We start from the raw sequence: 14,025 nt of genomic DNA, 5'->3' as shown, positions 1-14,025 counted from the left end.
CAGCAGGGTGGTAATCGACGCGAGGTCGAAGGGGGATTCGAATAAGTGAGAATAGGGGTAAGGTCTGATCTGTGGGCCTCACTGATCAGTGTTGGTTTAACTACGGTCCGTATCACGAAGCATAGACGGTAGTAAGGCGCGAACACGAAGCGGCCTAATGAGCCTGACAATATGAAGATATCTTAATTCCTAATAGCTATACCCGTCCCCCTCGTTCTTGGGGACAAGTCACAATATTAGGAATCAAGATATCTTCATATTGTCAGGCTCATTAGGCCGCTTCGTGTTCGCGCCTTACTACCGTCTATGCTTCGTGATACGGACCGTAGTTAAACCAACACTGATCAGTGAGGCCCACAGATCAGACCTTACCCCTATTCTCACTTATTCGAATCCCCCGTCGACCTCGCGTCGATTACCACCCTGCTGCGCCGATATACGCACCAAATCTCTTGCTCGTGAGCTCTTAGCTGAGTCTCATAAACCTTACGAATCCACCCGTACGAACCTACGTACGAAACCACCTTCGACCCCGAGTCGAATACCCCTCTCAGTGCGCCGATATACGCACCGAATAACCGACAATATGGCACCCACGGATTATACAGATTTTGATCCGAATGGCAAGGACCGCAAGACAATCGAACCATGCGTAATAACACGAACAAAGATCTACACCGATCTGTACGACGACGACCTATGGTTTACCTTCAAAGATGATTTTGGAGACTGGACTACAGATAACCTTTGCAAAGCGACCGTACCAGTCCTTGGAAAACTACGTGACATACTGCGAACCAATGGTATATACGTACCAAAGGGTGGACACGCAGGAAGAGTATTAGCGAACACACTGACTCTTCCAGAACCACACGAATGGACTGAAAGTGAAGTTATTGAGCATATACAGCTTAAAGGGACCTTCAATTCCCCATTTATCCAGTTGAAGTTCGCTGCCACAATCAAAAGAATCAACGACGCCACAAATGTGATAACACAAAATAATGCTCAATTCGTGCAAGAAGATACCCCCTCTCCACCGTCAACGAACCTACACAGCATGGTAACAAGAGCGAAAGCATCTACAGGTGGCCCACAAGATATGACACCACCCGCTGAGACGGCGCCGCAGGCACCACTAGTACAAGTAGCGACACCTACCCAAACGGCAACATGGCAAGGAACGGGATATATTCCAGCAATCCGCGACCAAGAAAGAACGTATTCGCAGATGGGACAATCTGCACTGTTGTATGTTAACAGTATTGCACAACTTCGGAAGGTGTACACTACAGACAGCACCAAGTACGGCGATAATGAAGACTCATTCGACCTGGCTCACAATATCTTCTTAGATCTCTGTCGCCAGATGGGTCTACATACCGCAGAAGCACGGAACCAGGCAGTTTCAGTTATGCTCAAAGGACTCGCACTCGACTATTACTACACGTGGAAAGATCAATGGGAGCGCATGGGAATCGACCCCGCTGTGGCAGTCAAAAACCACTTCGAAAACGACGAGCACCTACGAAAAGTGCAGACTGACTGGGATGCGATAAATCTTTATACGGTAATTGTGAAGTACCCTGAGAAATCAACTACCGAATGCTTAGAGATAATGTTTCGAGATATCCAAAAGCTCTACCACAAACTGCGACCAGAACTACGAAACGAGGTTATTTGGCATGCAAAGCTTATTTCTGCTACTCGAACACACCCAGCATGTCACGCAGCAACTGGAAATCCCGCATCTACGATCCCTGGTCTCATGCAGAGCCTTCGAGGAAGTGTCAGCCAATTTGAAGACACTAAGCGAGCAGCGCAACAGCACTTCGCAGGCACATACAATACTGATCCGTATGACGTTCCACGAACGAACATGACAGAACGTCGCTTCTTCAACAATAATCTACGATACCAACCTCAAAACCGCAGCCGCTTTACTCGGAAACCATCTCGTCACTTCAGAGGTCCCAGAAACGACAAAAAGACATGTTATATCTGCAAGAAACCAGGACACTTATCATATAACCACTCGGACGAGGAGCGCGAGGCACACAAGCGTGAATGGAATAAAAACAGATCTGGGAGTTATCAACAATTTATGGCTGAAATTGAGGGCTGGGAATATGACCCTGAATCAATTGAAGAACTAGCATCAAGTGGCGCTTATTTCGAGGATGACAGCAGTGATGACGAACCTCCAAGGACCAAGGATTCAATTACTTCCAAAGATTCAGCCAATAAGAATGCACCACTCCAGACTACCTCAACCCATTTTGCCAGCGCTTTCTTCACTACTGATGAGAAGCCAAAGGGAGAATTAGGAAAGTTAATCACTACAGAGTTAGCAAATCGAGCGACTATGCACTGTGTCAAAGCCCTGGCAACAAAGGAAGCACAAGATGGCGACAATATAGAGAATAACGTTGAAGAAACGATTGATACAAGCACCTACGTTTCGGCAAGCCGATACTCCGAAGAAACATGGCAAGGTATTCTCATTGACACCGGCGCTGCAGACTTCTCTACAGCCGGATACAGTCAATTCCTCGCATATCAGAAAGCTGTCAAGGGAGCTGTAATAGACACGTCAACCGCAAATTCAGTAGGGATCAAATTTGGCTCAGGCGATCCTGTACGCTCAAAAGGCTCAGTCGATGTTGACACACCAATTGGCCGAGTCCGATTCCATATCCTCGAAACAATGACACCGTTCCTGCTCTCTATCAAAGACCTGGACAGACTGAACGTGTATTACGACAACACCAAAGATCTTCTCATTGGCCCAAAAGAGAATATGACTACCCAGGTTATACGAAGATTTGGCCATCCATTCCTTATATGGCAGGAGACCTACGAATCATGTCTCCTGGAATCACTTGATGAGAATCCCTGCTTCCTCACAGAAGCAGAATTACGGCGCCTACACCGTCGATTCGGTCATCCCTCAACTGACAGATTCTACCGCGTTATCGAGCGCGCAGGCCACGACGCTGACCGTGAAGCAATCGAGCATATTCGCAAATTCTGTCATCACTGCCAAATCCATGGTAAATCTCCTGGCCGTTTCCGCTTTACGTTGCAAGACGATATACATTTCAACCATTCAATTATTGTTGATATTATGTATATTGATGGTAAACCTGTACTTCATATTATCGACGAAGCAACACGTTTTAACGCCGCACGTTGGCTCCCTAATATATCTTCAAGTGCAACATGGGATGCCCTACGTGTTGCCTGGATTGATACGTACCTAGGACCACCAGATCTCATTGCAACTGACGCTGGAAAGAACTTTGTGAGTAAGGAATTCTCACAGCTCGCGACATCTATTGGCACCACTGTCAAGAGCGTTCCTATTGAAGCTCATTGGTCAATTGGCATGGTTGAACGCTACCACGCCGTACTACGTCGCGCCTATACCATCATCTCCGACGAATTGCCAGATCTACACCCCGATATGGCACTACAAATGGCCGTAAAATCTGTCAACGATACTGCCGGCCCCAACGGCCTCGTACCCACGCTTCTCGTATTTGGTGCCTACCCACGACTTACGCAAAACGACGCACCAGCAATATCAGTTGAACAACGTGCTACTGCACTCAAGAAAGCAACTGCTGAGGTACGAAAATTGTACGCACAACGACAAGTAAGAGATGCACTCAATACCCGTAACGGCCCGTCAACTACGGTGATCCATTCGCTACCACTCAACTCGAACGTCCTTGTATTCAGAGAAGGAAATACTGGCTATGCTGGAAAATGGGAAGGCCCATACAAACTAGTAGAAGTCAATAACGAGACCTGCACAGTCGCACTTCCAAGTGGCCCAACTCAATTCCGCTCAACCGTTGTAAAGCCATACTATGCCGAGGACATGCCACCTGAGGATATTGCCACTACTCTAGACCATGATAACGCACCTGAACCCCCAACACAAGGAAATGCACTCCTACCGCCATCGACTGTCAAAATCCCCTCTCAACGACCGCAGCGCAACCGTCAACCATCCGCTCGATACCGAGATGACGATTTCGAAGCATATATCAACAATAAGGAGATTACTCAACCTCGAGCTAACTTTGACGAGGTATTGGAACAAACAAGATTTACTGACTCACGCAAGCAAGAGGTGGATGGCCTATTGGAGAGAGGTGTCTTCCACTTCGTGCATGAGAATGAAGTTCCCAAAGGTGAACGTATTTTCAACTCACGATTTGTGGATGAGATGAAGAATTCTGGCACCGACAAGGCCTTTGAAAAATCGCGACTTGTTGTGCAGGCTTACAATGACGAAGGGAAGGACTTCATATTGACTGAATCACCAACTATACAACGCTGCAGTCAGCGCCTGATTCTATGCCTGACTGCCTGTATGGTTACTCACTCCCTATGGCTACGAGACGTTGTTCAAGCGTATATTCAATCGCAAACGTATCTTAACCGTGATATCTTCGTACGACCGCCACTAGAACTCGCCATCCTCCTTTCACCAGGCACACTGTTAAAAGTCGTCAAGCCTCTATATGGGATCCCTGAATCAGGCAATCATTGGTTCAACACCTACCATAGCCATCATACAGAGAAACTACAAATGGAGACGTCAACCTACGACCCGTGTCTCCTACATTGTATTGACCCTAGCAATGGCTTTGGCATCGTTGGCATGCAGACTGATGATACTCTTATCCTCGCCGACAACGCCTTCGCTAACCGCGAAGAGAAGGAAATTAAGGCTGCCAAGATACAGTGCAAACCTCGCGAACGACTCTCGCCTACAAACCCGCTGAAATTCAACGGTGGCCTCATCTCGGAGACGGCCCAGGGTATTATGCTTAGCCAAGAACGAACCTGCAAGCTTATACAAATCGTGCAAGAGCAACACGCCGATATGACAAGCTCCCGGGGAAAGATCCGCAAGAACGCATCACCAAAAGAACAATACGTATCTCAACGAGCGCTTGGTGCCTATATTGCTTCCTTAACGCAACCGGAAGCCGCATTTGATTATGCCTTCGCAGCACAGAGCACTAATCCGCAGAAAGAGGATATCAAATACCTCAACAAGCGCCTGCAATGGCAAATTGACAACCCATACCGCGGCTTGAAGTTTGTCAAACTTAACATCAACACCATCAAACTATACGCCTTTGTTGACGCGGCATTCGCTAATAATAAAGACCTCTCGTCACAAATCGGATTCGTTATTGTACTTGCCGACGCCTCGAACAACGCGAATATTGTACACTGGTCCTCGGTCAAGTGCAAGCGGATAACACGTAGCGTACTAGCCTCGGAGCTATACGCCATGGTCAACGGCTTTGATTTCGCTGCCTCTATCAAAGCAACAGTTACGCAGATTCTACACCTCGAGAATCCGCTCCCGCTAGTGATCTGCACCGATTCAAAGAGCTTATATGACTGCCTTGTGAAACTTGGTACGACACAAGAAAAACGACTCATGATCGATCTCATGTGTCTCCGCCAGTCATACGAACGTCAAGAGATTACGGAAGTCAAATGGATAGATGGCAATAGCAACCCTGCCGACGCCATGACAAAGAACAAAGCATGCAACGCTTTGCAGATCCTTGTTGATACGAATAAGCTACATATCACTGTCGACGGCTGGGTAGAAAGGTCTACCACGACACCGCAAAATCGCGCGATCAAAGCAAATTCGGTGGCATTCGCAAATCCCCAATAATGTCCCGAATCCTCGTGTCTAACCACATTTTCTTTTGCTTCATTCTTCCCGCATGTACAGAAAGCATTTATGTATTGTTTACTGCACCATTCCCTACACCAATCCGTTTGTTTTATCAACCCGGTGCTGCTCGTTATTTTTCCTATTTTTAGAGAGTTGCCAGTGTCGGAACGTGAATATCAAACCCTACACGTTTTGGCACCGGATATAGTTAGTCTGACGCGGCACGTGCGTGCCGCGTATATCTAGCTAGCTATCCCCGTCCCCCTCGTTCTTGGGGACAAGTCACAATATTAGGAATCAAGATATCTTCATATTGTCAGGCTCATTAGGCCGCTTCGTGTTCGCGCCTTACTACCGTCTATGCTTCGTGATACGGACCGTAGTTAAACCAACAGAGACTATATATAATGGGAATGGATCCTGATGGCCCTGTTTAATACCCATATAATATGACTTTGGTAGCAAGAACGTATAGCGTTAATGCTTCACAACTTTCAAGACGTTTTCGTGGAGTTTCGGGCTCAAAACAAGTACAATACAACAATCAACGATTGATAAACGACGAGCAATCGAGGATGCTTATAAAATACGTCAATCGGCTCACTGAGGATGGCTTCCCACCTACGCATTTAATGCTTATCAACTTTGCAAGGGATATAACCGGTAACGAGCCTGGGAAAAATTGGGTTACGCACTGGGTAAAGGCTCGTAGGAAAGAGGTCATTTCTCCCTATTCTTCAATTCCTGGCTTCGAGATTTTGATCCCAAAGAAAAAAGATGCTTTTTTACAACCGCCAACTTGCTTAACACCCCAACTGTCGACTTTCTCAACCACCAACTGTCAACTTACTCAACCCTCAACTGTCGACTTTCTCAACTGCCAACTATCAACTAGCTCAACCGCTAACTGTCAACTCGCTCAACTGCCATCTGGCAACAGGCTCAGCCACTCGCTGACTGTCAACTTCGTGTTGGAGGCTTGATATCGTAGCGGTATTGGTCTTCCGTGTGCAGTGGGCATTCCATAAGGATATGCTTCACGGATTGGCCAGATAACCCGCATGAGCAGTACGGCTGTTCTCGTTGGTTGATTCTCCAGAGAGAATGGGCCAGACCTATTCGCTCCGTACGGATCTGAATCAGGATCGACGACGTCGCTTTGCCGAGAAACGTCTTAGTACTGGAGTGTGCGTTTAGAAGGTTTATTAATCAGCTTTTTAATAGGTTTGCCGGCCTTTTGTCTATCCCACGATCTCTCCCAGGCATCCTTGGTTGATTGTCGTATTCTTCGTTTTGCAGCCGCTGCAAGCATTATCCAGCCATAAATATCTCCTGGCACGACCTGCCTTCGTGCACCTATTAGAGCTGCACGTTTCGCAGCTCTGTCTGCAGCCTCGTTTCCAGGGACACCCTCGTGGCCTGGAATCCACCGCAATGTCACATCGATGTCCTTGTCCATGCATTTCTTTAGTAGTTCAACACAGTCACGAAAGTACGTTTGGCCAGAGACCATACGCGGGTTCATCAGAGTTCTGAGTGCTGCCTGGCTATCCGAAAAGATAACTGGCTTCTTGCGTACACCGTTCTAAAGCTCGAGTATCTATCTGAGAACCACCGATATTGAATCATTCTGTATGTTACGGTCATAGACACATGATAAGTAGCAGAAATCAAGTTCAGCTACTGTGTTTACATCGTAATTCAAGCGTCTCTCCTCACTCTAGTGCAATCCTAGATTCATATCCCGTAAAGAACCTAAACATGTCTCTTCATCGTCATCATCATAGTTGACAGCAGTCCACCCACAATTTCAAACGTGTTCACCTTCGTATGTCTCCTCCCTCACCAGCTTCGGCGAACCATCTTCAGACAGATTCAGCCAAACCTGTCGATTAATCTTCATTACCGTCCCATTAGCAAGGGTGAAATTGGTTGGTGCACCATAGCCAATAGTCTCAGTTTCAGTTTCAGTTTCTTCACTACCTCTCGCCTGAACAGCATGTACACAAGGTTTGCTATTATCCGCCCAGAACCAGCCGCCTGCATAGGTATTCCCCCATTTCCAAGTCCCGCCATTATAGCTAGTCAATTTATAGTCATACCACATGCATTGGTCGATGATTTGCTCGAGAACATCCTTTTGCTCTGTTAGTCTCCATGTTTTGTTGAGGTCCGGTGGCAAGGGACGTATCATACCCAGCACTCCTGCTCAGACTGCATCCCGCTGATAGTCCAGGAACCCCAGTACGAACCCGCCAGATCTCCATTAACATGGCACCAGGCGCCGTCAGGACCGGCCGTGATAGATTGCCACCATGCGTTCGGGCAGACCCAGGCACGGATCGACCACATCATCTGGACAGCGGAGAGATCGTACCATTGTTGGTTAGGCGCCGTACAGTCCGCGGCATTTGCTGCCGTCAGGATGAGAGGCGAAAGGGCGCCGAGACGGGCAAATATAGATAGTTTCATAATAGATAGGTTAAACCGATCGTAGTACTATTATAAGTGTGATGGAAGGGTTCCGTGCTATATGCTTTGAATTAAGCAGTCGACGAAGAAGACAGAGCTAGATACTTATATTCCACTTGGGCACTTCAAGAACGTCGGATTCAGATAATATCAAGGTCTATTTGCGGAAATCCGAGACCAATTAGTACCAGACCAACCAATGACTAGGTATGAAGGTTCAAGACAATGCGGCCGCAACCGTCCTCAATCCTCTCCCTTAGCACTTCGGGTACCCGTTACACCCCATCGGTCTCCAAAATCGCAGATAAAATCTGACCAGTGACTCATAACATTAACAAAACCTTATGCGCAGTATATCGTAGTACATGATAAAAGAGTTCTGCTGACTGTAAGCTAGAAATTTGATGGGTGCAAGGGCGAATGAGCTTATACAATTAATAAGTCTGCTGGTCTGCTTCAGCCGCAAACTAACTAGCGGCCGCAGGAATCGCCTCTATACAGTTCTGTTTCGATAGAACTTCCTTTTCAGGGCTTAGCGGGAAGGAAGTGGGAAACCAGTGGCTCCTCTGTATCCTGAACAGAGGCAAAACTTTTCGACTTGGGGCGTTATTTCGTTACTTTTTATCTCTGCTTTTCTCTTCCCATGATTTCGCGATGAGAATTCGGGCGAGCGGCATTAGGTAGCGCCAGGGGTACATGGAAAAAGAAAATTTTCGTGCCGTACCTAGGTAGGATAACGTAAGCGATCACCGGATGCACTCTATCACCGGATGCACTCCTCTCCGCAAATTACTCTACCACGCAATTCGGTGATATCTCCATAACAAATGAAGTTTTAAGTATCAAATTTTACTACAGTGCATGAAATAATGTACCGGATAGCTGTATATAATTATTTAATCCCTAAACCGCACGGGTAGATTAATTTCTCGGCCTAAACGAGTCACCTCTATTTTCTGTTTCTTTGAAGAAACATCCTCACTGCCCTCTGTGACACGCTTAGATCGTCTTCTTTTAAGGTGTATCTGACTCTCTTGCATTTTCTGATCATGTTTAGCTTGTTTTTTAGTCTCCCGCGCTATGTGACGCTGCTCTTTTTCAAGCTCTTTTTGTTGCTTCTTCGCTTCTCGCTCACGGATCCGACTTTCTCGCTTTTCTTGGTTCTCTCGATCTCTCCTTTCGCGCTCAAGTGCTTTTTGCGTACGAAGAATTGCTGCATTAATCTTATCCTGCTCTTTCTGGGCTTCAATATCTCGTATACGCTGTTTGGCAGCTTCAACTTTGCTCAGCGAGAAGAACTGGGCTTCACCAGGGTTCTCTTTATCAATAAGACCTAAAGGCATGCCTCGTCTTTGGCGATTCTTCTCATTAACTAACGCATTAACTAGGCCTTTATATTGGTGTTCAAGAATTTCATTTCGTATGATCAGTTTCTGTGCTGCTTTCATCACAAGCTTCGTGGCTTGTGTAAGATCTCCTTCTTCTTGTTGAATAGCCCTAATCGTACGGCGAATTGCTCGAACAGATCCCGGAGTCTTTCAATCTATTTCATTATCACCTGGGCTTGGTGAAGATGTCCTTTTTCTGAGAACATTAATGACCTTTAACGGATTAAAGGGATGGATACCAGGTGAAGCAAAGGCTGATCGAATATTTTGAAAGCTTAAAGCTAATTGCCACGCCGCGCGAAATAACCGCCAAAACACCTGCTTTGTCACCCTTGAGAATCCAAAACTTGATTGGATTAGTCGGTCAATCTCATATGAATACGCACTTGCGAGAGGTGAATAGATTCCGACGTCAAGCGTCTGTAATCGATGTGTAGAATGGGGAGGTAAGATAACAAGAATTATCTTATTTTGATCGCAATAATTAATGAAGTGAAGATTGATATGACTTGAATGCCCATCAGTGATTAAAAGACGCCTTGAACTGCCCGGTTTTTCCTTCATATAAGGATCAAATATCACAGCTAACTATGATAATCCAAGCTCGTCATTAGTCCATCCTTTTTCAGAAGATGCAAAGTATGCTTTTTCTGACGATGAGTCAAAATCTTCAAGCCAGTTAGCCTGTAGATCGCGTGATTCGCCTTGATAAATACGACTAGGAGGAAGAGCTTTGCCATCAGCACAAATGCAAGCAAGGAGAGAGATAAATTTGCGGCTGCCATCTTGATTTGACCCAAGTAATTTCTTTGAACGAAGCTGATAGATTGAGACGATCCGTTTCCTCGTACAGCATATACCTATAATGAATCCTTTTACATCAAAATTATAAATATTTGATGGAGAAATGCAGTATTTCTTGATCTTTTCTGCAAGCTATAACATATTTATTAGTCCTGCCACATTCTAACTTCAGTTTTAGAAGTGATTGTATGAAAAGCTCATACAGTATTGTAGAAATGTTCAAAATATTCTGAATTATCGGCAACTTTGCGCTATTGATCAATTCCTTTCAAATAGTTGCTGGTAATTCAATTCTCGTAGCGTTGGCAAAATCGCCGAACCCAGCACTCGCTAATATCATGTCCTATGATTTCCTTAACGATATTTCGAAGAATTTGAGGCGTTGGAGGCAATCCGCGAGCTGAAAGTCTTGATATATGATCAAGAAGGACTTCTTCCTGTGCATTTGTAAGGAGTTTTTGGTAAATTGAGTGCGCTTCTTGATTTGAGACCGTCTGGCCTTTATATCGCCGCATCAGCGTTGTACGATCAATATTGTATTTCCCGGCAATCTTAGCATACTGAGGCTTCTTTTGCGCTTTCAGATCACTAATTGCCTTTAAAATATCTGCTTTGTTGACCATGTTGTTGGATTTTGAAGATAATACTCGTTCGGCGGGGTAAGAGTGCATCCGGTGATCGCTTACGTTATGTAGATGATTCCTGGACTTAGAGAAGTAGCGAATAGCTACTTCATCATTCAGATCCTACGTTCTACGTTCCATTAATGTATCTCTGTCATAACGCCTACGGATCGTGCCTCATAGTCACGCTCTCTACAACCTTCCTTACAGTAGTAGTTAAGTATGGATTTTCCTTGGAAGTGTTGATGAAGGTGATGATAGAGTTTGGATAAATATTTATATCTCTTGCGACATATACGACATGAACTAACCCTATAGCATTCAATCGCCAACGAAAAGCTATTAGAGATCATCAGAACTGCTAATTAACATTATATTTGATTGTCTAGAATCTATCTGTAAGCAAAATAAAAGCGCTACAGCTCCCAGGGTCGCTATACTTCTCTTACACGTGGGGTTCACCTAGGGTTCGGCACGGAGCCATGTTGTCGAGGTAAGGATGCCCAGTTGGAGCCATATTAACTGAGAGAGCTTATTGAATCAAAGAATCTCTTGAATTAGAGTATAGGTTTAACCAGAGACTTGGATTTTGGTGGAATTCGACAAGTGAACATAGAGAAATCTGAGTATAGATTTACAGGCTGTGACTGTTACAAGACCAAAACAATGTTTAATAACGGTAAAATTCCATTTGAGTCAGCATTTTATACATCCCAAAAAGGAAATTCTTTGCAGAATAATGCATGTGCGGTTCTATGTGGTTTGAACCGCGTCTGAACCGCGTCTGAACCGCACGGTTCTGCGGTGCGGTGCGGTTCAAAGGTCCTGGAACCGGAACCGCACCATTCTAAGGCCTAACAGGTAATATTAAGCATAAAGAGGAAAAAGGGAGAAATGAAGTAAAAGCCCTGGTTCTCGCTTCTCATGTAAATCTCTGTGCAACGCGCCTTTCCCTATCCGGCTCCGACGTCTGATGTTGATACCACTTCCCAATACGGCGCGGATAGGGTTACACGGCTCCTAGCCCTATTCGTGAACTGAGACGGGAAGGCAGAGCCATGCCCAGCCGTCACATTCTTAGTATTTTTAGAGTTCCTAAATCCAGATATATATTATTATACCTGTATTATAAGACATGTTCAACTTTTAGATATGGTTTATCTTTGGAATCTCACCTCACCCCTACTCCTATTTTCCCTTTCTCATGTTTTTGTATTCTCGTTGAGTGCTACCTAGACTAGGTGTAATAGAATGTTATAAGATTCTAGACTGAGCACGTCATACTATCCTGGGACATTCCCATCCCCACCAGAGCAAATTAGAAGTCGTAATAGAGCGAGATATCATCTTATGGACATTCGGGCCCATCGCTGTCTCGCTCAACCTTCCCCTGCGCCTGCCATTTCCTCAGCGGAATGGTCAAGAGACTACTTGCAGAGGTCTGGATGGCCTGGAAGATGACCATCGGAAGTCGCATCCGCGACTGTGCCGCTGCAGACAGACCCACAAACATAATGGTAGTCAACGGAACACCCATAGCAGGGGTTTTGGTAGGAACCAGATAGGATACCGCGATGGCGTCCTCACGAGAAAGCCAGACGCGGGAAATGACAAAGGCAATAGTAATCCAGACAAAGAAAAGAGCAACAAGAATAAATACGATGAAGACCATGTTGTCCGAGGGAATATCGTCAAACGCTTTGAAGGCGAATGCTCCGTCATAGGTATCCCAGATAATCACCAGCAAGGCGAAGGAGCCAATCTTACTCGCTTTCCATTTGACCAAGACGTTTGTTGTAAAATTAGGGAATATGCTTACCACGATTTGGCTAACGACCTGGAAGAGAGGATCAGCGAAATTGAAGCTCGGGAAAGTGTTAGATTGTAATTAGTCTATACCAGGGGAACAAAGACCGAAAGTCCGAGTTGCTTGAAGACATATCGATAGGTTTCGCCAAAGTTACCCCCTGTCTTGGGTAGCATGTCTGTATACCACACATGGGTGCTGGTGTATAGTTTGATTAGCGCGGTTGTCACAAAAGGACCCAGAATGTTGCCGATAGTGGATTGTGCGATGGTTAAGGCAGTATTTCCATTAGCCTTCCTCGTCATGATTGTATTGAATGCAATGCTGTAGCACTTTCGTGTTAGCAAGAGAATGTTCATTTGCTTTCCTTATAAAGATAAGGGTATATACGCAGTGGGTAGACAGCCTAGGATGATAATCCCTATCAACAGACTAGGGTCCATAAAATAGTGACTAGTAGCCGTAGCACTAACGACGCCGAAGCTTATCGATGAGGTTAGAAGGTAACATTGTATCTGGACAAAGATATGCATCTTCCATTTACTCAGGTTCTCGACCAGGAGCTTGGTGGGTAAGGTGCAGCCGTTGATAAAGAAAATCACGGCTACAGCCAGGTAATCAACCACGGTCTGTTTTAGCTTCTGCTTAGCATGCGGCACCTGCACCTGTGAGGCAAACGCAATGAGAATGGCCATGACAATCAGGAACCATTGATCAATCGCCAACTCCCCGATGCCAAGCAGCACTCGCATAAGCCATGACCGGTGTGGCTTTTCAGCGGATGAAACATGCTCCTGCTCCCTGGGCAATTCCGAAGATGTGACCGTATCTGGCTCACCGGTCCATACTTGAGTTGCTGAACAATCATTTGGAGATCCTGCCATGAAGTTGCATTATAAGCCTTTGCACTGAAATTTCTATTTATTTCTTCTTTACTTTGGCTGAGACTTTAATGAATCGCGTACCATTTTTTTGTGATAAGTCAGGCGAGTGCGGGTCACACGTTTTGTCATGGAATGGCATCCTTTTTGTCAATAAGGAACACAATATATAATCATGTACTTTGTTATTGAGTTTGAATTCAATTAGAGAAAAGTGAACTGCAGCGGGAAGAAAGCATTCGTGCTCTAGTAGGAGGCAGCATTTGCACTGATATACTGAGCTTATGGGAATGACGGGTGGGAAGAAGGATTTGCATTGGACATTAGTATG

At 45.5% G+C, this 14,025-nt stretch overlaps 4 protein-coding genes across 4 annotated transcripts, besides 6 other annotated features; 1 reads left to right on the top strand and 3 right to left on the bottom strand.

The window, feature by feature from the left end:
* Positions 1 to 586: 586 nt before the first annotated feature.
* TSTA_060810 (uncharacterized protein) lies at positions 587 to 6,041 on the top strand (the record flags this gene model as incomplete). Its single annotated transcript, XM_002339935.1, has 1 exon — positions 587 to 6,041. One exon carries the CDS (start codon positions 587 to 589, stop codon positions 5,714 to 5,716), a length of 5,130 nt encoding a protein of 1,709 aa, XP_002339976.1. The 3' UTR covers positions 5,717 to 6,041.
* Positions 2,408 to 5,572: a mobile genetic element.
* Positions 2,918 to 3,454: a mobile genetic element.
* A 136-nt stretch (positions 6,042 to 6,177) lies between the features above and the next one.
* Positions 6,178 to 6,441: a mobile genetic element.
* A 431-nt stretch (positions 6,442 to 6,872) lies between these two features.
* Positions 6,873 to 7,298: a mobile genetic element.
* On the bottom strand, positions 6,894 to 8,191 carry TSTA_060800 (uncharacterized protein; the record flags this gene model as incomplete). The annotated part of the gene is made up of 3 exons (XM_002339934.1): positions 6,894 to 7,304; positions 7,536 to 7,856; positions 7,916 to 8,191. 3 exons carry the CDS (start codon positions 8,189 to 8,191, stop codon positions 6,894 to 6,896), a joined length of 1,008 nt encoding a protein of 335 aa, XP_002339975.1.
* An 808-nt stretch (positions 8,192 to 8,999) lies between these two features.
* TSTA_060790 (uncharacterized protein) lies at positions 9,000 to 11,024 on the bottom strand. The gene is made up of 5 exons (XM_002339933.1): positions 10,704 to 11,024; positions 10,235 to 10,515; positions 9,966 to 9,999; positions 9,819 to 9,925; positions 9,000 to 9,688 (listed from the first exon to the last, which is right to left on the bottom strand). The coding sequence occupies exons 1-5, from the start codon at positions 11,004 to 11,006 to the stop codon at positions 9,088 to 9,090; spliced, it is 1,326 nt and encodes a 441-aa protein (XP_002339974.1). The 5' UTR covers positions 11,007 to 11,024; the 3' UTR covers positions 9,000 to 9,087.
* Positions 9,304 to 10,509: a mobile genetic element.
* Positions 10,584 to 10,994: a mobile genetic element.
* Positions 11,025 to 12,250: 1,226 nt separating the features above from the next.
* TSTA_060780 (sodium bile acid symporter family protein) lies at positions 12,251 to 13,697 on the bottom strand (the record flags this gene model as incomplete). Its single annotated transcript, XM_002339932.1, has 3 exons — positions 12,251 to 12,843; positions 12,906 to 13,137; positions 13,204 to 13,697. 3 exons carry the CDS (start codon positions 13,695 to 13,697, stop codon positions 12,355 to 12,357), a joined length of 1,215 nt encoding a protein of 404 aa, XP_002339973.1. The 3' UTR covers positions 12,251 to 12,354.
* Between the last annotated feature and the right edge of the window lie 328 nt (positions 13,698 to 14,025).

This window comes from Talaromyces stipitatus, genomic scaffold (assembly GCF_000003125.1).
Source record: "Talaromyces stipitatus ATCC 10500 scf_1105507295523 genomic scaffold, whole genome shotgun sequence".
NCBI lineage: Eukaryota > Fungi > Ascomycota > Eurotiomycetes > Eurotiales > Trichocomaceae > Talaromyces > Talaromyces stipitatus.
This window is presented reverse-complemented; position numbering and strand designations above follow the sequence as displayed.